At 36.2% G+C, this 23,560-nt stretch overlaps 3 protein-coding genes across 3 annotated transcripts; 2 read left to right on the forward strand and 1 right to left on the reverse strand.

The window, feature by feature from the left end:
* Positions 1-2,792: 2,792 nt before the first annotated feature.
* Positions 2,793-5,406, reverse strand: LOC116133044 (peroxisome biogenesis protein 1-like). Its single transcript, XM_031418706.1, has 5 exons — positions 5,369-5,406; positions 5,026-5,126; positions 4,278-4,375; positions 3,638-3,868; positions 2,793-3,005 (listed from the first exon to the last, which is right to left on the reverse strand). Exons 3-5 carry the CDS (start codon positions 4,323-4,325, stop codon positions 2,793-2,795), a joined length of 492 nt encoding a protein of 163 aa, XP_031274566.1. The 5' UTR covers positions 4,326-4,375; positions 5,026-5,126; positions 5,369-5,406.
* A 3,182-nt stretch (positions 5,407-8,588) lies between these two features.
* Positions 8,589-10,186, forward strand: LOC116133045 (wall-associated receptor kinase-like 10). The gene is made up of 4 exons (XM_031418707.1): positions 8,589-8,954; positions 9,039-9,379; positions 9,522-9,584; positions 10,067-10,186. The coding sequence occupies exons 1-4, from the start codon at positions 8,714-8,716 to the stop codon at positions 10,184-10,186; spliced, it is 765 nt and encodes a 254-aa protein (XP_031274567.1). The 5' UTR covers positions 8,589-8,713.
* Positions 10,187-10,822: 636 nt separating this feature from the next.
* Positions 10,823-18,197, forward strand: LOC116133076 (wall-associated receptor kinase-like 22). The gene is made up of 2 exons (XM_031418742.1): positions 10,823-10,859; positions 16,813-18,197. Exon 2 carries the CDS (start codon positions 17,079-17,081, stop codon positions 18,054-18,056), a length of 978 nt encoding a protein of 325 aa, XP_031274602.1. The 5' UTR covers positions 10,823-10,859; positions 16,813-17,078; the 3' UTR covers positions 18,057-18,197.
* Positions 18,198-23,560: the final 5,363 nt, after the last annotated feature.

Here is a 23,560-nt window from a genome sequence, read left to right on the forward strand (position 1 = left end):
CCAACTCCAATCTCTACGTTACCCGCAGATTTTGATGATCAGGTTCTAAACAAACAACTAACACCAAATTTCAAGCTCCTATTCGCATTAAAATCCGATATGATATATTGGGTTCATGCAACGGGCTGCTTCGTCTCGCAACTCGTCAAGTTTTCATTTTGATCTTAAGTTATGGAACCCTTACAATGAGGTGAAATATTTACCAGCTGCACCTGCAGGATTTGAGAAATTATTTTGGCTGTAAACGGTGGCTTACTCAGATTTGGCCATGATAATGGAATAACGAGTACAGATTGTAAAAATCGTTCGACTCTTACAATTCAAACGATGGCTTCCAACGTAACCCTATTGCGAGTGAAGTCCATGTTTACAGTTCAAAATCCATTCATGGAGAGGGTTCAAGATTTCCCTTACAACGAATTTTTGTATGGAGATCAGAAGGGAGCTGCTTCGTAATGGAGGAGCATCACACTGGTCAATGTACACGTAATGGCGAAAAATTAGAATGGTCTGTTGCTTTTGATCACAGGGTTGAAGAATTTAGAATTGTACCTGTCCGAGGGCTGAAGCAGAACATATTCATCTAGAGAACGTGAAAGGGAGGCTATGTATTTGCGAGGAGATTTACTTGAGTTATGTGGAAATCATGGCAGAAATTGCATTGGTTAAGCTACTGGAGTTTGGTAAGTGGCTTCTTGAAAATCTGAATCCATTAGCAATAACTGAAAATGGAGACAAACTTTTAGCGCAATCTGGTAAAAACTGTCTTGCATGGTATAATCTCAAGGAGTAAAAGAACTGCCTATATAGATTTCAAGACAGTTGCAGCTGCAAGTATTTCACAATGAAATTTGAGGATCCATATCTATCAAACTTAGTAGAACATATATATTTTGCAGTGAAAGATTTTTAATATTATTCTCTTATAAATAAGGTATTACAGAAAGCTAACCACAACCACCATCTTCATTAATTAAGGTCAACACGTGTTAAATTACAAGTATGAGAAAACATCATCCAAATGATTCTACTAGATTTAGTCAACAAACTTTTGCACCAAACTTCCACCTAATGTACTGGTTTTTGTTCGGTCGAAAGCTCAATAAGTACTACCTGGAAGCTATAAACTCCACTTTTCTCTGTGAACTGCCTTGATTGAAAATACTTTTGAGTCCATGTATCCAACGTCCCCATAACTGCTTTGTGGTCGCATGAGTTTGATCAATCTATGGATTTTGAATTCCCAAAATCTGCTACCTTTGCTCTATACTTTAAATCTATGAGTATATTTGCAGACTTGAAGTCTTGATAGTAGATGGGCATGGAAGGTGTCGACTGCAAGTGAAAAAAGAGCGTCTACAAATTTTGTGACAATGCTTAAGCGCATATCCCATGTGAGTGGAGGAAACTCTTTCTTTGGATCATGAATATATTCGGAAAGAGTTCCATTGCGAATATGATTGTTATAAAATAATCAATTATTATATTAGTAATTGTAAATAATAAATATATTGAATATAAAAATAATATAACTAAATGTTAATAAAATAAAATAATAATACAATAAAATTAATAATACCAACAAGGTAATTACGTGTAGAAGATTCTTTAGAATGATAGGAAGAGATCTGGTAAAGAATACAACATTAGGATGAATGCCAAGGCTTGTGTAATACATAGTTTTCTTAAAATAGATTCGCCTCTTTAACTGGGGTGTACAAGGGTTTGAATAACGTTTGTTTCCCATAATATAACAACAGATGAATAACAAAAGAAGCACTACTTTTCTATTCTAACGAACACTACAAGGAAACTGGCATTCTGCGTCTAGCAAAATTAGACGCAAAAAGTCACATTTAGACACTAAGCCATTTTTAACGTCTAAATTTGGTAGTCGCCCTTTAATTGCAGTAGGCTGGTTGCAGATTCATAGCGCGTCTAAATTTTGGTTTAGACGCGAAAAGTTTTTTTTTAGCGACTAGCAAAATAATCGCTAAATGCTTGTTAAATTAGTCCCCCAACTTAAACGCTAAAAGTTCAAGGGTAATTTGGTAAAATTGTATAGTGACTAATCAATTAGTTGTAAAATGTACCTTTTAGTGTCTAATTATTTGTCGCGAATACCACAAAAATTAGACGCCAAAGGTGTAAGGGTAATTTCGTCAAAGGTATTCGCAACTATTTTATTAGTCAATGAATGTATCTTTTGGTAACCAAAATTTAGTGGTTAATTATTATACTTTTAGACGCTGAATGTAAAATCCAAACGATTTTTCGCGACTATTTTATTAGTGGCCGAATGTATCTTTTGATGACCAAAATTTAGTAGTTAATTATAATTATTTTAGACGCTAAATGTGAAATCCAATAAGTTTTTGCGACTATTTTATTAGTGACCAAATGTATCTTTTGATAACCAAAATTTAGTAATTAATTATAATCATTTTAAACGCTGAATGTGAAATCCAATAAATTTTCGTGACTATTTTATTAGTGGCCGAATATATCTTTTGGTGACCAAAATTTAGTGGTTAATTATAGTCATTTTAGACGCTGAACAACTCAATTCTGGAAATAACTTTCACAAGTAAACAAAGAACTAAATCATAGAATATATAAGAAAATAACACTATAAAAGGCTTTCATATTTACTCAATTACATTAGCAGAGAACAATGGATTGAAATTTCTGAATTTCATAAGACACCTTATTAGTTACTATGTATCATCAAAATGTCAAGAATAATATACAATTGAACAGGATTTAATGGAATATAGATAAAAAGAAAAGGCTTAATGCCATCTTAAAGCTTGCTCAGAAGCACCAATGTATTTGTTCAACAGCTCAGGCCCTTTCACCGATATAAATCGTAAAGAACAAGCAGCAGCAGCACCAACAATGTGAGTTTTGCCGCAACCAGGAGGACCATATAAGAGAACATTTGACCTTAAACGTAAAGGAGCTTTGGCAAAGATATTTGGAAACTTTGAAGGCAATTCAATCATCTGACAATTAAATATAGAATTAGCAACAGATATATGATACAAATAGACAAATGGATTTTGTTTTTTCCTTTTTATAATCCAAAAACCCCTCGGCATGAGCACCAAGTTCAGAACCCAAACTATTTACAACAACCTTTAGTTGTTAGAAAACCTAACAGATATAATATCTTAAATATGTGGTTCCAAGAGGATTTAAACCAGTGACATCTTGTAGATAAAAAGTAGGACTATTAAACCAACCCTTGCATCTAGCAAAACTTTTCAGAATAGTTGCTCATTCAACTTGGAAGCTAGAAGCATCTAGCTCTTGACATTTTGTACATTACACAGGACATACTAAAAAATTAACTCCAAAAACAGGAACTTTTCTTAGTTAAACTGTCAGATGTTAGAAGAGACTGAATGCACTGTTTATCATCAAAGATTTTTCAATGAGTACTCAACTTTGATGAACTGATTTTTCAAGCTTAAAATCTAAAGCGTACAAATGTACACTCCAATAGGGTTCATACTTCAAAAGGTCCAATAAGCTATCAACTCAAGGAAGCAATAAAATATCAAAATGTTCTGAGTTCAAAGGAGTTTTATTAGCCTTGCATTTCTAAGAAGATCAGAAGTAAAAGAAATAATACCTCTTTGATCGCATTCCGAATGTCATTAAGACCACCAACATCATCCCAACCAGAGCGACCACCTTCAGGAGAAGGTTTACTAATGTCTCGCATAGCAACTGGAAGGAAATCATGCATAGCTTGAGTAAAGTCATCCCTAACTAATGTGGGATGAATGTTCTTTTCACCACCAGAATCGGAAGGCAGAAAACGGCCAACAGCAGCATGAACAGCTCTATCAACCAATATTTCCTGAAACATTGTTATTCCTTTATCTTAAAAATGCAGTAGAAAACAAAGGTCAAGAAATTCATTAAAGAAGAGGGCAACAGTAACATGTAATCTCTTATCTTTAACCATGATAACAACTAATTTAAACAATCAGTGGTAACACCAAAGACAGTTGCATCACTAGAACAAAGTGACTATGGTAGAAGAATTATGTATTGAAAATTAAAAAGGATTTTGAGTAGAACTTCTAAATAACACAGATAGGATTTTGAGTAGGTTTGCTTCGTCCAGTCAAGGCATTCCTCTGCTATCGCAGAGGGATGGGCAAGCTGCCATGAGTTTTTTTTGCTGTAAAGTAAAGAGTTAATTAGCATTTGGAACTTGAAACCTTTTTACTTTTTGGGTCTTAGATGCATAAAGATTGCCTTACCCACTCCCTAATAAGTGGCCATCCAGATTTAAGCTGCAAAACACTCATAATCTCTTTCCCATTAACCAAAGGTTTCACATCCCACACTTTCTCAAGACCTGCACATCCGAAAAACAAAAAGTATTATTCACCCCAAAGTTGTACCCACAAAATGATGAAACCTTTTTTAAATTCTAGCGATGAAGGGTCATACATTGCTTCCAATCTTCCAATGGTTATTTTCAACTTCAGTTTAACCATATTCTAAAACCAATCTAAAACATTTTTTGTACACCAAGCTATCTTACCAGCTATCTAAGTTGCTAGCAGGGTACTCACATCACTTCAAAAACAGTGGTCATGCTTAAGGATCAATGATTTGTATTTCTTGAACCTATGTGTTACAGAAACAACATAAAAGCATATGTAGTTAACAGTTCTATAAAGGAGAATATACAACAGTCAAGGAATCAAAACTACAATAATAGTATTTTTCAAATATATAGCTTATCAATTGCAGTAAGTAAAATTGAAAAATTAGAGCAGAACTGCATCTTCCAAATGAATTCAGAATTTATATAGAATTTTATTTTTTTTAAATATTTTTAATAATTATCAGTTACAGAAAGGTTACTGTAAAGGTCGAGGGTTCAACTCCCCTCGCAGAAGCTAAAAGTTTCACTAGTCATAGCATTTATCAATCCATTATGAAATAACACCATTTACCATCCATCAAATCCAAAATAACTTTTGCAAGATTCAAACTTGCCTTTTCTATTTCCTCCTCAAATGCTCTCTCCAGCTAATTTGCCTTGCGTCCATCCAGAGCACTCCACAGTAAACCTTATTCTAACAATCCTTCCTCTAAAGCTTTTCCAAGAAAAAAAAAAAAAACTCTAAAACCACCTTCACAATGCTCTTATCATCTTTAATAATTTGACTATCACCAACATCCAATATGTTTAATTTTGGATAATATAACAGGCTAATCCATGGTTTCAACAAAATCAGCACCTCCTACCTTTAGGATATCGTTAACTTGTACTGACAACTTCCCAACAAAAGTTCTTGAATTCACCACACAAACAATGAGAAAGAATGAAAAAGCCAACCTGAATAAACTATTCCAATATGGGTTGTGGAAGATTCCTATATGCAACAAGGTAGAAAAAAATGAGATTTTGAAGGGATAATTTATAAAATAAAACTGAAAAGGAGGCCGATTGAGAGAGAGAGAGAGAGGGAGAGCCGTGTGTAGAATACACACACCAATCTTTAAGATTCATCACCTATTTTTAATCTCTAAAAACTCTCTGCCTTATTTTTCTGGGTTCAGAAGTAAAGCAGTAGGGTTTTGTAATGTTTTATATGTGGTGTGGAAAAATGGAGAAGAAGATGTGAACAGAGTGGAGAAGTGGAGAGTGTTTGCGTTTTAGGGTAAAATTAGGGTTTTGTAATGTTTTATATGTGGTGTGGAAAAGTGGAGAAGAAGATGCGAATGGAGTGGAGAAGTGGAGAGTGTTTGCGTTTTAGGGTAAAATTAGTTTGGGGATTTTGTATAAGTGGTTTATTACTTTTTAATTTTTTTTTTTTAATTTTAAGTTTCAAAAATTTTTGTGCAAAATTGCTTACTTTTTTTTTTATGTTACCCTAAAACCGGGTTTGGGATTTTGTTTTTCTTTAATGGTAAGGATTTAGGACTTTTCAATTTGTTTACTTTTTAAATTTTAAGGAAAAATTGTTTACTTTTTACTTTTTGTTTTTTAAAATTGGAAACTCAGTTTTTTGTATTTTTGTGGACCACAATCGAACGGTTTCCCAAGTAAACGAAAAATTGGTTCAGTTCTCGGTTAGGTTCAGTTTCTATATTTTTCTAAACACCGCTACATTTGGGTGTTCGGGATACGCCTTGCCAAAACTCACTGAAGTTAACAATCTCCATCGAAATAGGCACGGAATAAGCACCAGAGTCAGTGAGCGAGTCATTATCTACTGAATGAGAGTAGTAGAAACTAGAACTGTTGTTCCAGTGCCGGAAGCAGGTCAACTATGAGGGTTTGTACAAATGAGTGAAATAGCGGTCAAGCAAAAGTTTTAGGGAAAAATGATAATGTTAGATGAAAAAGAAGACAAAAAAGAAAAAAAAAATTCAAACACGATTCGTTTATTAGTAACAATAAACGAATTTAAAATACTCATTACAATTATAATACCCATTGTAATGTCAGATGAAAGAGAAGACAAAAATAAAATCACCCATTACGAAGTTAAAGCCACCCATTTAGGAACGTCACTAACAATAGATGCTTAAACAAATTAAAGCAAATGTTGTGAAGAAACGGATTGAAAATCAAACAATAAAATTGAAATACCATCTATAAAAGAATGAGCTCTGACATAAAAATAAAAAATAAAAAGTTACCTTCAATGGGGTAATGTAGGTGGCAAAAGTAGAATCAAAGAGACGGTAATGTAGGCGACAAAAGTAGAATCAAACAATAAAATTGATTTTGGTTAGTAGTAGTATATATTATTTTAATAAACAATATTTAGTGGCTAACATTTTGGTTGCAAAAAAATCCTATTAACAACTATAACTTTAGTTGCCAAAATAACATACCCAAAATTTCAATTTATTTCAAGCGGGAACATGGGGCCTTCAAAATTTACCATACATTTGGCAACTAAAATCTTAGTTACCAAAAGAAGATAATTTATTTCAAGTGGGAACTTAGGGCGCTCAAAATTTACCATACATTTGGCAACTAAAATCTTAGTTGCCAAAAGAAGATAATTTATTTCAGTTTATTTCAAGCGGGAACTTAGGGCGCTCAAAATTTGCCATACATTTGGCAACTAAAATCTTAGTTACCAAAAGAAGATAATTTGCAACTAATTAATTAGTTACGCAATAGTAATTTTAGTCACAAATTAAAATAATATTTTTTTATTTTATTGGGAAAGTTGGGTTAAAAAAAATTCATCAACTTTTAGCGACTAAATACATTTTAGTTGCTATACATGAGTTTTTGCAACTAATTGTAATATACACAAAATAGTTAGTTGCCAAATGTACCCTGACCCCTTTGTAATTATTGTTAAAAGCTTGGATATTTTGATAATTGTATTATTTTGTAACTAATAAAAATAGTTACAAATTAATTAATAAATATTTGCATCTAATTTAGCAACTATTTAGTAGTTGCAAATAATTATTTTCTGTAACCATAATTTTAGTTGCAGAATCCCTTGTTATAGTTGCCAATTTTGTTCGCGCAAGAATTGACAACCAAATAAATTAGTCGCTTATGTGATATTTTGGGCAACAAATCACATTAGTCACAAAATATTAATTTTAGAGACTAAAGGCGGGAATAAAATTGGCCATAGAATTTTATTCCCTTTGGCCGATTAATTGGAATTTAGTTACTAAATATGGGATATCTGCAACTATTTTTGTCTAGTTGAAAAAAAAAATTGGTTGCAAAAAGTACTTTTTCTTATAGTGAAACTGAATTAAGTCTTAACTCCAACAAAAGACAACCTCCAACAGAAGAAAACCTTAAAAAACTAGAGAGAAAATAAGAAATTAAAAGAACTCCTAATTTTTTTGTGTTAAAAATGGGAAAAAAAATCACTTTTTTAATACTACTCATCATTAAATTTATTTAATATATTCCAACAATTTTATCATATTTAATATATTCCAACAATGATATCATAACCCAGCAAAGGAACCTCGGTCTCCAAAAACTACCCTAATAGCTCATTAACATTCCTATGTTTTATTTTTGAGAGAATCAAAAAGCTCGTTACCGAATTCTTGAAGCTTTTCGGCATCATCACTAGGATTACAGATTACTTTTCCTAATTTCCATTTTGACTAGGATCACAAATTATTTTTTGCAAGTCTAATTCCTAGGTAAACCCAAGTCTGTAATACCTTTTTTCCTAGAACTAAAATTTTCCAACATTTTATCCGGTTGTCCTATGAAACTTGATTTTTTTTTTTTTTTTTTTTTCATGTTCCTTTAGCCAGTTGAATGTGAGGATTCCAACTTAGACCTTTGACTTTTTTACATGATCAAAGTTCTAAGTTAGTAGGTGAAGACTCAATATTATATTAGTCTAATACTAATAAAATTTAAGTACCCAAAAAATTAATATATGAAGCATGTGAGAGCTCAGACCCACACATAGACTAATTAATCAGTCAAGTATGCCGGCTGGTCGAGTATGTGGTTGTGGTTCTAGGAACTTGGATAGAAATATCATAAAGATGGAATCTAAGAAGATGCAAGGAATTATCATCGTTTTTCCTTTAATTTAATATTGTAACAAGGACGACGACCTCGTTTTATATCCTCGAAGTCAATAGTTAAGAATCAAAATAGAGGAAGAAGGTGAAGCAAATAATTGATCAGAAAATAGAGGAAGAAGGTGTGAGAGACTGAAGAATGATTCTGCGGTTGCTGTTTCAGATCATCTTTCTATCATGGCCAATGATCTCGAGGACACAAGCACAAGCATTAGTAAAGCCTGGTTGTCCATCCAAATGTGGAAACGTTCCCATTCCATTTCCATTTGGCATAGGAGAGGGTTGTTACATTGATGATTGGTTTGCCATAGACTGCGACTCTAGTAATAAGCCATTCATCAAGAAAATCCACTTGGAGGTGCTTGAAATTTCTCTAAAAGGTACCGTGCGAGTAAATCATCGAGTATTAAGCACTTGTTCTGACGATTATTATTCTCCTACTTTGCCATATGGTAACTTGCTAGCTGAAAGCCCTTTTGTCTTCTCTCAAGAAAGCAACAGATTCACCGCCTTAGGTTGCAACAACATTGCCTATATGAAAGTCTCTGAATTTTCGATTGTTGGTGGGTGCTTTTCTACTTGTCCTGACAACAAGACCAAAACCGGAGAGAATGGTTGTTACGGCATAAAGTGTTGCCAAACCAAAATTCCTTCATCTCTCAAGGTATTTAACACAACTATAGGTACCTTTAATGGTGGACGAAATAGGAACAATATTACTGAATGCGGGTATGCCTTTTTGGTGGACCAAAATTGGTTTGAAAAGAATCATCAAAATATTGAAAAAATGACACAAGTTCCTGTGGTATTGGACTGGGGGATATTCAATTCATCGTTTAATCTGCTTCCAACACATAAACAGAAGGGATACAATTCAACATCTCGTTGTCAAATTGATGCAAACTTTACCTCTTCTATTGCGAACTCTTCTAGTACTCTGTTTTCAGTGGGTCATTGTAACTGCGAAGAGGGCTACGAAGGAAATCCTTATCTTCACAAAGGATGTCAAGGTAAACTTCTAACATCAATCTAGTTTATTTAATCCCAAGTATATAGGAAATTTAACCCATTATTTTATGATAATTTAAATGAATAAATGTATCTATTTATTTACGATAATGTTTTATATACAAACTCTCACATACAAATTGATGTGTTTTAAGATGATTGAATGACTTTAAATTAAAAATAAATTAGATAATTAAAAGAGATTATATAACAAACATATAAAATTATCATATTAGTTTGTATATGTAATATTAATAATTGATTTATTACTTAAATAAGATGTTCTATATTTATTTATTTTCAATAGGATAGAACTGTGGTCAAGTGTTTCATTTCTCCATTAATTTTTATATTTATTTATTGAATTTTTGGTCCTAAGTTAGAATTTTTATATCATTACTCATTTTTTCCACTCATGAATTTTATATTATTCCCTACCATTATGCTTTGTGTATTAATTCTAAAGGCATTTGGTAAATGACAGATATTGATAAATGCAGTTCCAGCAAACCGTGTGGGAATTTGTTTTGCGAAAACCTTAACGGAGGATATGGTTGTTTCACATCACCCAGCAAAAGATCTAAGATTAACACGGTGGCGTTAGGTATGCTTAATTATTATTTCATGTTATAACTACACCTAGCAAACTGGCGGGCTGGAATGATACAAATTGGGTAACAACGGATATGAGTCAAACGGGTAAAAAAAAGCATCACCCGTATCCAGTCATGCGAGTATGGATGTACCCACGGGTCACCCGTTTCTTTTACATTTTTTTTAAATTTTCCTCTCCAATTTTTTATTTTTAAGTTTTTTCTCTCCACTTATTTTGTTATTATTTTCATCTTCACATGTTTCTCTTTCATCTTCGTCTTCTTCTTCGCTCTCTCTCCAATTCTTCTTGTCTTTTTTTCCCTCTCCACTTTTTCATATTTTTTCTTTAGTTCGTCTTCTTCTTCTCTCTCTCCAATTCTTCTTCGTCTTTTTCTCCCTCTCCATTTTTTCATATTTCTTCTTCTTCTTCAGTCTTCACCCTTCCAATTCTTCTTTGTCTTCTTCTTCTCCTTCTCTCCTACTGAAAAAAGATTTAATTTTTTTCCTCTTTTTTTTTTTTTCCTTTGTTCTTTGTGTCTCATTTTTCATTTTCCCTTTTGTCTTTTATAAACTAAATATATTATAGATCTATAATCTCCATTGCCACCATCGGTGAGGGTAAGCATGTGTTGGCGCCGTGGCAACCACTTCACGGCTTGATCCATGCCTTCTCTTGTTGATTTGTGAGTTTATTCTTGTTGGTATGAATGTTGATTTGTGGGTTTTTCTTTGTTGATATTATTGGTTTGTTGTTTGAGATTTAAAGAAATTGTTGATTTCTTTTCTTCAGACTTCACTTCACCCTCAATTGTTTTGCTTTTTATTTTGTGTGGGCACCTATGGGTATCTCCCAATCCACACGTGAAAATAACGGGTGGGCCGGGTACAGCTAATATTCATACAGATCTTAAATACATTAACCCGTACGCGTTAAAACTAGTCGGGTGTCCGTGGACCCGCAGGTATATTACCCGTTTTTCCAGTCTAGTTATAACCTACATAAAAATTCTCAGTCACTCATGGCAGAATTATATTGTTAAGAATAATATTAGAATCATCATGGTTAATTTTCATACATAAAACATATCAATCAATCAATATATATATTGTTAATGCTTGATTTTGACACCAACGACTTACACGTGCAAAGTGCTAAGCGGACTTAGAAATCACACATGATAAAGAAAAAAGAAATGATGCAGTGAATAAGAAACGATATTTAAAGTGGTTCGAATGCTCAAAAGTAAATCTTATGTCCACTGCTATTGTATTAATAGATGGATAAGATCAGGTAACGTGCAATAAGCTAAGTTATAATCTAGAAAGAATACAAAGAGAGAGAGAGAGAGAGAGTGTGTGTGTGTGTGTGTGTGTGTGTAAGCTATTTTAGACTAAGATTAGCCAATTTCGCAAATGAGAAGGATGTCCTCTATTTATAGTGGGAGAGTTTAAGGTAATGATTACAAGTCTGCAAGTGGGTAGGTGCCGTGCAAATCCTTCTTTGCGTCTCATTAGTGGTCTGCACAAGAAATATTCTTAAATTGCGCAAGGCTTGGGCAGGTGGCTAATTCCTAGCCACTCACAAGCCCGACACTCACCTACTGCACTAACAAGAACCATACTACTTGCGTTACTGCACGACGTGGCAACGCGTGGATGACACAAAACCTTCCTAACCCCTGATTGGCTCTTACTGACGAGAGTCTACGTCAGTCCTAACTTTTCAAGCATAACAGAAGTCCCCCAGTTTTTAAGGTTTAAGGATTGAACCTTGAGAATTTCATAATTATGCCACGACTTGACCTATCCCGAATGACGTTTGGTCGTGCGGACCGAGTTGCAAAGAGGTCGCAGTTTTCTAGAGGTGATCAGTAGCGCATAAGCTAATCTCTCCATTTCTAGATACCACATTTCGGCATCCTGTAGTTGCTTGCTCACATAGTATACCGACCATTGGACTCTGCTTTCCTCTCGAATAAGAGCTGCACTGACTGCATGCGAAGAGACGGACAGATACAAGAGCAGAATTTCCTCGGGGAGAGGCTTAGACAAGAGAGGTGGCTTTTTGAGGTGCTCTTTTATGCTTTGAAAAGCCTACTTGTAGTTCAGAGTCCATTCAAACTTTTTGTTGGCCTTGAGTATATTGAAAAAGGACAAGCAGTGATCTGCTACCCTTGATATGAAACGAATGAAAGCTGTTATTCTCCTATTGAGACTCTGAACCTGTTTTCGGTTGATCGGGCTTTTCATATCAAGGAGAGCTTAGATCTTCTCTTGGTTGATATATATCCCCCTCTAGTTAACCATAAACCCCAGGAATTTGTTCGAGGATACTCCGAATGAGCACTTGAGTGGATTGAGCTATATTCTGTACCTTCGGAGTATGCTGAACATCTCAGCGAGATGCGCTATGTGATCTGAAGCAACATGCGATTTGACCAGCATGTCATCAACATAGACTTCCATTGATTTTTTGATCTGTTCAGAAAATATTAACCAGGCGCTGGTAAGTCACCCCAACATTTTTTAAGCCAAAAGGCATAATCTTGTAACAATACAGCCCCCTATTTGTAAAAAATGAGGTATGCTCTTTGTCCAACACGTACATCGGAATCTAATTATATCCCGAACAGGCGTCCATAAAACTCAGCAGCTCATGCCCGTAGGTGGCATTGACGAGCTAGTCGATTCTTGGCAAGGGGAAGCTGTCTTTCAGACAGGCTTTGTTGAGGTCGGTGAAGTCAACATAGGTTCGCCACTTACCGCTAGGCTTCTTTACCAAGACCCGGTTTGCAACCTAGCTCGAGTAGAGCGCCTCTTGGATGGACCCGTTTAAAAGGAGGTTATCTACCTCAATTTTCGAGGCAGCATATCTTTTAGGGTCCATTGCTTTGGCAAATCGGCTTGATCGCACTATCAATATTCAGCGCATGATATATGACATTCGGGCTGATCCCGATCATGTTAGCACGAGTCCATGCGAATACGTCGACATTTTCTCTGAGGAAACTTGTTAGGTCTTGGGCGAGCTGGGGGTTGAGATTGCTCCTGATTCTCAACACTCGGGTCGACTCATTTTAGTCGACTGACACCTCAGATAAATCCTTGACCGGCCCATTGTGAGGGCATTCCTAGATGTGGGGATCCATTTTGTCCTCAATCGAGCTAGATTGTGGCTCGATCCTACTGATCGACATTGCCTATTCGGGGATGCCAACTAGTATTCCTCTTTCCTTGCACGCCATCTGCATTGCTCTTATATAGCAGTTGCGAGATTCGTGTTGAGAACTGCTTACTTCCCTTATCCCAGTCGGGGTGGGGAACTTCATTTTCACATGGTAAATGGAGGTGACTGCCTTGAAGTTTCTTAGCAGAGGTCGTCCCAAAATTCCATTGTAGGCGGACGGACAGTCTATTACCAAAAATTTGTCATTTTGGTCATTTCGTCGGTTTCCCCCAATGTGATCAGGAGCGAGATCGTTCCCCTAGGAATCAGATGATCCCTGGTGAAACCATAAAAAGGGATGGAGGCAAGCTTCAGGTCTGCCTCGTCCAATTGCATTTTCTCGAATGCTCACTGAAATAGGATATTCACGGCGCTCCCATTATCCACCAACATCCTGTGGACTTCGTACCGGCCTATTTCAAGCATGATGACGAGAGCATCCTCATGGGGATGATGCAATTGCACAGCGTCTTTCTCAAAGAAGGTGATCTCCTCCTCTCTGTGAACCTTAGTGGGTCGCAGCGCCATGCTCATGACACTCACGAGGTTATGGCGGGCTTTCTGAGCATACCTCTCCTGGGCACCTTGAGAATCTCCTGCGAGGTGTGGTCATCCGAAGATGGTTCCTACACAATAGAGTCATTTGCGACTACGAAGCTTCTTCCTTGGTTCCTCTTGATCCTTCTCCCGAACTGGAGTTGGGCCATTAACATATTCTTTGAAGTGCCCTTACTTGATGAAGTCTTTGATTGCCTACTTGAGAGCTCGACACTCATCGGTGTGATGCCCATTATCTCTATGATAGCGGTAATACTTTTTATTGTTTCTGGCTGAGGGGGGATTCTTCATTGGCTCTAGCTCTCCGAGCAAGCTAGCCTCCTCTGATTTATCCAGAATGGCTGATACCGAGGCGTTTAGAGAAGTGTATTGATTCTTGTCGCTATAGCGATGAGGAACTAGGGCATAAGATTTCTTGGGCTCAAACCGATGCTTCTTTCCTCTCCGCTGATTGTCATTAGCCCATCTACGATCAGTCCTCTTATTCTTCCCCCGGTTGGGAGCACTGCTCGAGGGACCAGGGTCATGGCGATTGAGAGCGGCTACAGAATTTTTAATTCGAAGGTGTCTTTCGATGAGGTTGTAGAAGCGAGTGAGGGAAACATCATCCTCTGATTACAGTTCCTTCCATAAATCTGTCTGCGGGCCAACTCCCGTGATAATGAGAGTCTGAACGGATTCTTCGGGAGTATGAGCCACTTTGTGGAGTTCCTTGTGGAATCTGTCTATATAAGATTGGAGGGATTCATCCCCCTTCAATCGTATGTTGCTCAGATAGCTCAACGTCATTAAGAACTTCCTGTTCGCCTAGAAGTGTTTCAGGAATGACGAGCTCATTGGAGGCCATGAGCTGACTTATCCCACGGGAAGCGACCTGAACTAGTGCTTAGCATGTGCAGTTAGAGTTACTACCAAGCAACAACATTTTTCCAAGTCGGAGACTTGGTGGAGTTCCATGAGGTTATTGAACTCGTACAGGTGATCCTGCGGGTCTGAATTCCCATCGAATGCTCGCATGTCGGACATTCTGAATCTCGATGGGAGATGAGCAGCTAACATTGTTGGAGAAAAGGGAGACGCTTCTGCGACCTTCCCATGCTCATTTTGTTGAGCCTTAAGCTGATCCAACGCTCATTGTAGTTCCTCAATCTGAGGCAACAAAGCTGCCTGGGGATCACTTTCTGCAACGTGGACCCTCACAGTTGTGGTTGAGGAAAGATCGCAAATCGGGCTCTTCCTCGGCTCGGCTGGAAGCTCCAACAAACCTTGACACACGCTAATTGGAGTCGTTTGATGGCATTAAGTGATTCAGGGAATTTTCTTAATCTCCATGGTGGTCCGAACAGACCTGCGGACAACAGGAATTTCCTGCATGATGACGGTCGAGGTCTTCATTTTGGAGATATTGGGAATCTTCCCGCCTTACACTTTTGTGGGAATGCCCATGCAAAATAGCGGGGGACAACTCATGCTGTGACATGTCGCTGAGTCGTAGTGCCATGGTATTCTACCTGTGGCGGAAGCGGTGTTGGCTGGTCTCTCGGAGCCCTCCGATCAGTTGTTTGCCACTTGCTTTCCCTTTGTTTAACGCGCTTCAGTGTGCGCGGTATGGGCTTTCTCCCTTTTTCGAGTTTTCACGCGACCTGCAGGTGTTTTTGGTGGTGGCACCGCCTCATTGGATTTTGGCAGCATGACCCGATCCAAATGGTCTAGCCTTTGGCTAACCGTTTGGAGAGTATTATTGAACCTCTCCAGGTAACTCATGATGGCTAGGTCGAGCCACGAGCTTGAGGGAATATCCGCCACAATACTCTACTAGACTGGCGGCACTTCTGGAGAATTGTCTTCTTGTACCTAGGGGATTTCCTCATTGTCATAGTTGATTCGCTCAGGTTCGAAACCGTGAGCCATTTGTTGATTGGTATGACCGATTAGTTAAAGATTTTTTATGAAGAGCAGATACTAAATCAGGACCCCCCTTCTAGCGCTAAACTGTTGATGCTTGATTTTGACACCAACGACTGGCATGTGCAAAATGTTAAGCGGACTTAGAAATCACACGTGATAAAGAAAAAAGAAATGATGCAGTGAATAAGAAACGATATTTAAAGTGGATCGGATGTTCAAAAGCGAATCCTACGTCCACTGTTATTATATTAATAGATGGGTAAGATCAGGTTGCGTGCAGCGAGCTAAGTTATAATCTAGAGAGAATATAAAAAGAGAGAGAATGTGTGTGTAAGCTACTTTAGACTAAGATTAGCCAATCTCGCAGATAAGAGGGGTGTCCTCTATTTATAGTGGGAGAGTTCAAGGTAATGATTACAAGTCTGCAAGTGGATAGGTGTCGTGCAAATCATTCTTTGGGGTCCATTGGTGGTCTACACGAGAAATATTCTCAAATTGCGCAAGGCTTGGGCAGGTGGGTAATTCCTAGCTACTCACAAGCCTGACACTCACCTACTGCACTGATAAGAACAATACGACTTGCGTTACTACGTGACGTGGTAGCGTTTGGATGGCACAAAACCTTCCTGACCCCTGATTGGCTCTTGCTAACGAGAGTCCACGTCAGCCCTAACTTTTTAGGCATAACATATATATATATAAGAAGTCTCAGTCACTCATGGTAAAATTATATTGTTAAGAATAATATTAGAATTCATGGTTAATTTTCTTACTTAAATCATATATATATATAATAATATATATATATATATATATATATATATAATATATATATATATATATATATATAGTGAGTTCTTAAGTATAAAAACTAACCATGATTCCATTGTTCTTTTATTCCCAAAATAATTTATCACTTCTCATTTGAAATGAATTGTACGCAGGTTTTGGCACAGGCCTTGGAAGCGTTTTTCTACTTTTGGGGGCATGGTGGTTATGCATCATAATAAAGAAAAGGAAGGATGGCAAGCTTAAACAGAAGTTTTTCAAACAGAATGGTGGTTTACTTTTACAACAACACTTAACTTCATCAGATGGCAGTGTTGATAGTAGCAAACTGTTCAACTCAAAAGAATTAGAAAAGGCCACGGACCATTTTAATGTGAATAGAATACTTGGTGAGGGAGGTCAAGGCACGGTATATAAAGGAATGTTATCAGATGGAAGAATAGTTGCTGTAAAGAAGTTTAAGGTAGTTGATGAAAGGAAGGTTCATGAATTCGTTAACGAGGTTGCCATTCTTTCCCAAATCAACCATAGAAATGTGGTTAAACTATTGGGATGTTGTTTGGAGACTGAGGTTCCTTTATTAGTTTACGAATTCATCCCTAATGGAACCCTTTTTCAATATCTTTATCATCAAAATGAAGAACTTTCACTCACATGGGGTATGCGTTTGCGAATTGCAGTAGAAGTTGCAGGAGCTGTTTCTTATTTGCACTCGGCAGCTTCCTTACCAATTTATCATCGAGACATCAAATCTACCAATATTCTATTGGATGAAAAGTTCAAAGCAAAAGTAGCGGACTTTGGGACTTCAAAATCAATTTCTATTGATCAAACTCATGTGACAACAAAAGTACAGGGAACTTTTGGGTACTTGGACCCAGAGTTTTTTCAATCAGGTCAATTCACAGATAAAAGTGATGTTTATAGTTTTGGAGTAGTTCTTGTTGAGCTTTTGACCGGACAGAAACCAACATCTTTAATGAGATCAGAAGAAAGCGGAAGTTTGATTGCATATTTCATTACTTGTGTGGAGCAGAACTGTCTAAATAATATTATAGATGCACAAGTACAAAGCCAAGGTAGGAAAGAGGAGATCGTTGCAGTTGCTAACCTTGCGAAAAGATGTTTAAACCTAAATGGGAAGAAAAGACCGACAATGAAAGAAGTATCGATGGAGTTGGAAGGAATTCAAGCATGGCAAAAAGAAGTTGCGGTTGAGTTGGAAGGAGTTCAAGCATCACAAAAAGATGATGGTATGCAGCAAACTTATCAAGAGATTAAGTATGACAATACCGAAGTATTTGAGATTGCGGGTTGGGATGTTGGTTCTTCTTCTACATCTACTTTTGAACGTGTAGGTTCATCATCAGTAGACGTTCAACCACTATTAACTAGCTAGCACACCATATTATGTAAATTTGTGTATTGCAGTGCCTATTATACTTGTGTTCATGTTGTGAAACAATTTAGGCCTTATGCTGTATTATGATACCACTTAATTTCAATAATCGTTCAAGACTTGCCATCTTTTGTGTATTCATTCTTTTGACTTGCCATCTTTTGTGTATTCATTCTTTTTCTTTTATCTTAAAAAATTATATTCCTGTATGTTTTAGTGAATAGGACTTGATATTATGAATGAGATATATTTTTGTTACAATTTTTTTTTCTTTTAGAATTAAGTATAAAAATAAAGTTCTAGAATTAATGGATAAATGATAATTTCATTGTATATTTAATTTTGAGAGTATTTTTTATTAAACCTTTTTGTGTAAAGAGCTTTTGGGTGAAAAAAGCTTGAAACTTGGAGTTTTTATTTTTTTCATTTTCTTTTATCCAGTTGAACGTGAGAATTAGAATTTACAGTTTTAACTCTAATATCATGTTAAGTTGTCATCTTACGTAAAAGCTAAACCTGTCCAGTACTAATGAAATTAATGTACCCAAAAAATTAATATATAGAGCATGAGAAAATAAATAATGCATCATGCACATTAATTAAATTAACCAGGAAGCATAACTCGAGTACAAGAGTTAAATCGGTAACTTGCAACTTTTTTTTTCCTCTTTGCAATATCAAGCATATACATTAACTGCTATAATGAGCTCTCAGGCCCACACATAGACTTTTTAATCAGTTAAGTCTTAGATCACAGAGATGAAATATGTGGAATATGTGGTTGTGGTGGAATATCACAGAGATGGAATCTAAGAAGATATGCAAGGAATTATCATCGCGGTTTCTGTAAATTTCTACGAGGGACGACCTCGTTTTGCATATTTGAAGTCAATAGAGCAAGAAGGTTTGAGAGAGTTAAGAATGATTCTACATTTTCTGTTTCGGATAATCTTTCTATCATGGCCAATGATCTTGAGGACACAAGCACCAGCATTATAGCAAAGCGTAATTATCCATCCATATGTGGAAACGTTACCATTCCATTTCCATTTGGAATTGGAAAGGGTTGTTATAGTTGGGATAGTGCCTTGAATCTCATATTTGCTTGGAAAAGGGAGTTGCAAGGGACTCTCACATTTAAATAAAATAGTAGATTGAGCTTTTAAAGTATCTCAAAAATTGTAAGAGAGATATCAAAAGATAGTCATTGTTAGGACTGTGCAAAACCGGATACCCGCTCCGATTTTGACCAAAAATCGGGTACCCAAAAATTCGGATACCTGCAAAAATATACCCGCTAACCTAACCGGTTTTAGAATACCCGGTTTTGCAGGTACCTGAAAATTCGGGTCACAAATCGGGTATCCGATTTTGTTACCTGAATATTCCAACAGTCCTAACTCCTAGCCAGCAGTTCTTCTCAAATTCATTGACTTCTTTAACCAACATCCCCGCTCAAATTCTCAAACTCTCTTCCTTTTTCTATTAGCTCTGTTCTCCTTTAATCCCTTTAGTCAACCGATGCAGAAACTCTAAAAAAAAACTTGCTCAACTACTCAAGAACTTGCTCAGCTACTTAAGGCAACAACTCATTTTCAGTTCTGCAGTTTTAATTGCAACTTCAATTAATCAAAACTGGAAACAACTCATTTTCAGTGCGGCTGTGTGCAGGTCCTGCAGGACTTGAGTACTGGAAAGGACGAAGAGTGGAAAACTGAGATTGGAAGTTTATGCAGTGAGCCAGTGACGGGTTTTCGTTTTAGGGCATCTGAAATTTTTAGATTTGGGGCTTTTAGGTTTTAGTCTAACGTCTTTTTTTTTTTTAATAAAAACCGAGTACCTGGTTTCCTAAAATTAAATAACCGATACCCGAACAGAAAATTCAAGTATCTTATAAAAACTACCTGAAATCGACCCGAATTTTCGGGTACCCGAAAATCCAAGTTCGGTTCGGTTCGGTTCGGTTTGATTACCGGTTTTTTTTTGCACAGCCCTAGTCATTGTGGGTTATTGTACCCGAAAATCCGGGTTCGGTTCGGTTCGGTTACCGGTTTTTTTTGCACAGCCCTAATCATTGTGGGTTATTATTAAGGGTCTAGTTGGGCTTTTTGGGATAGTGTAAGGAGTTTGCAATTTTTCTCTTCTAAAAATTGCACAATTGTAAGCTTTTGCTTCGTGGATTAATTGAGTGAATAGTGGACGTAGGCTAAATTGATTGGGTCAAACCACTTTAAAATTCTTGTGTTTTGGTTTTCTTTATTTTTAGTTGCTTGTTTTAATTTTGCGTTTCCTTTGTGGGAATCTTTTTTCAACAAGTGGTATTAGAGCCCACGATTCGTATTCTGGGAGATGGCAAGCTTTAGAGGAAGCCAGATTTAAGAGTAGATCGACGACTGTCAGGCATCTCAATTTCCTGGAGGTATGTCTAAATTTGAGGTTCTTTTATTTGATGGTAAAATTAATTTTATGTGATGACAAAGTACAATATAATGAGGGAAGGGGTGGTGAAGAAGAAGAAGAAGAAATAAAGACAAGAAGAAAGCCTGGTGAACAATGAAAATGTAGCTCGAAGACAGAAGAAGAACATAGATTCATGAATGAAGGAGAAAAAAGAATGAAATTAGATTTGATTTAGGGCTTTTTTAGTGGACTGGGCTGGTTGGATCGGTGGTCTGACACTGTTACGGCGGTCCAAAATGGTCCACTGCTGAATATGAGTTTTATTATTTGTTGAACCAGAGTTATGTCTGAAACCTGACCGGCCAATCCAGTTCAAGTTTCAGAACGCAGCTCAAGATGTTATGAACATGTCACACATTCCTATGGGTTTGGACTAGGGGATATCCAGTTCAACATTTTATTTGTTTGTAAAATATAAAAAATCAAGATATAAGTTCAAATCTAGCTGTAAACTTTATGCAAACTATTAGTAAATTAAGAATAACATTTATCCTAATTCAATCTCAAGATCATATCAAAAGTCGTTATTGCAATCACATTATGATAAATGAATTGTAATAATAGTTAATTATACTATAAATACCTCTTATCGATACTCAGGTAGTTCTTTAAATCACATGTATTGTTAGAATACAATCAGAGAATATTTTTCACTGTATTGTAATTAGGGAAGTTGTGTGTGGTAAATGCCAATTAATATTGTATACGGGTGGGTTCCATCATGGGTGTCTCACACATACCCAGTACAAACTTTACCTCTTCCCTGCCAACTCTTCTATGGTACTTCATTGTAAATGCAATCGGGACTTCAAAGGAAATCCTTATCTTCTCTTTGGATGTCAAGGTAAATTTCTAACATTAATGTAATGTATTAAATTCCGACGATATGAAAAAACTTATTAAATAAATAAACAAATTAACACATTACGATAGATTAAATGTATAAATAATTAACTTCAAATAGAAGTTATGAGGTCATTGTTAAAGTTTGTTTTGTTTTTTTTTCAATTTTCTTTACTTTTATATGAATAGATTTACATGGTACATGTGAAATGAAAAAAGAAAATGTTATATAATAAGTTTTAGTAATTATAAAAGTATATAATAAATATTTTTTTCAAATTAAAAAAGTACGTTGAAGACGAGCCAGTAGGCGTAGTATTCGCCGCAGTCTTCACAGAAACGACACCACTACTATATCATTAGAATAACTTAAAAATGTAGAGAATTTGGGAGGGAGGCTATGCATTAGCAAGAAGACTGATGTGAACTGTGTTAATGTATGGGTAATGAAAGAGTATGGAAAGGGAGAGTCTAGGTATAAATTGCACTCGTTTAAGATAATGGAAGATTGTTGGTTTCTTCATTATGGAAATTTGGCATTATCCAAGAATGGAGACAAAACTCTTAGTTCAATTAAATCATGATGCTCTTCAATGGCATGACCTGAAGTTGAAGGAGGAAGCAAAAGATTACGTAGTTAGTTTTCCAGGTATTTTAAACAATGTTTACGTTGACAAGTGTTATAAGAGTCTTGTTTCTCCATAGGGGATTTAAATGGTGGGCTCTGGTAACATGGTAGCTTTAGACTTGACAGTTTTCTCTTTCGGCCATTAGCTGTAGGACTAATTGAAGTTTGGTTTTTGTTAAGCGGGCTTGAAGATTTCAGTGTTATTACCATTTGGTTCATCTGAAACTTGCTGCCAAGCTACATGAAATAGATTTCCAGAAATCCGCAGAAAAATTGTAGCTAACTATCCCAAGTGAGAAGCGAAATTATTCTGATTAAGACGAGCTTCTAAGTATAACCATCATCTTAGAAATTGAATGAATCCATCAGGGAAAGTGTTTTGAAAATGATTTCAACAGAAAACTAATGCCCACCATAAGAAAAGTTGAAAAAATATTATGATTCTCCCACATCGCTGTGTTAGAGTTTGAGTTTAACCTTTATATATAATTTGGACAACCCATGTTACTGGCTCAAGCTGTCAAGTTGAAACTCAAAAAATTTAAACCTTTCTGAATAATTTGGGTTTTTTCTGAATAATTATAATTTTCATAATCAAGTTTTTTCATTTTTTTTATTATTATAATTAAGTTTATATCCTTCTTTACATTCCATTTTATTTTCATGTAAATAACTATAGGTAATTAAACATTTATCTTATTCTTTGAGTTTTTATTTATTCTTCTCCTCATTTTATCTTATTCTTTGAGATTGTAGGCAAATTTCAGTCTAAAATGTCACAGCTGTTTGAAGAATTATTAGCACAAATCTTTGTGAAACTACCCATCAAGTCCTTTCTTCGTTGTCGATGTGTATCAAAATCATGGCGTGCTCTGATCGATAGCCAAGATTTCATTGACAGGCATCCACAACAATCAATTAAAACCAGCCGCCTTCATCTCATCTCATACTCGCCGCTGGCACCAACTCCAATCTCTACAGTTACCCGGCAGATTTTGATGATCAGGTTCTAAACAAACAACTAACACCAAATTTCAAGCTCCTATTCGCATTAAAATCCGATTATGATATATTGGGTTCATGCAACGGGCTGCTTCGTCTTCGCAACTTGTCAAGTTTTCATTTTGATCTTAAGTTATGGAACCCATTTACAATGAGGTGGAAATATTTACCAGCTGCACCTGCAGGATTTGAGAAATTATTTTATGGCTGTAAACGGGTGGCTTACTCTGGATTTGGCCATGAGAATGTGAAAAACGAGTACAAGATTGTGAAAATCTTTCGACTCTTCAACTCAAACGATGGCTTCCAACGTAACCCTATTGCGAGTGAAGTCCATGTTTACAGTTCAAAGTCCAATTCATGGAGAAGGGTTCAAGATTTCCTTACGACGAATATCTGTATGGAGATCAGAGAGGGAGTTGTTCGTAAGTGGAGGGAGCATCACACTGGTCAATGTACACGTTTATGGCGAAAAATTAGAATGGTCAGTGGTTGCTTTCGATCACAGGGTTGAAGAATTTAGAATTGCACCATGTCCGAGGAGTGAAGCAGAACATATTCATCTAGAGAA

This window comes from Pistacia vera, unplaced genomic scaffold, assembly GCF_008641045.1.
Source record: "Pistacia vera cultivar Batoury unplaced genomic scaffold, PisVer_v2 Contig265, whole genome shotgun sequence".
NCBI lineage: Eukaryota > Viridiplantae > Streptophyta > Magnoliopsida > Sapindales > Anacardiaceae > Pistacia > Pistacia vera.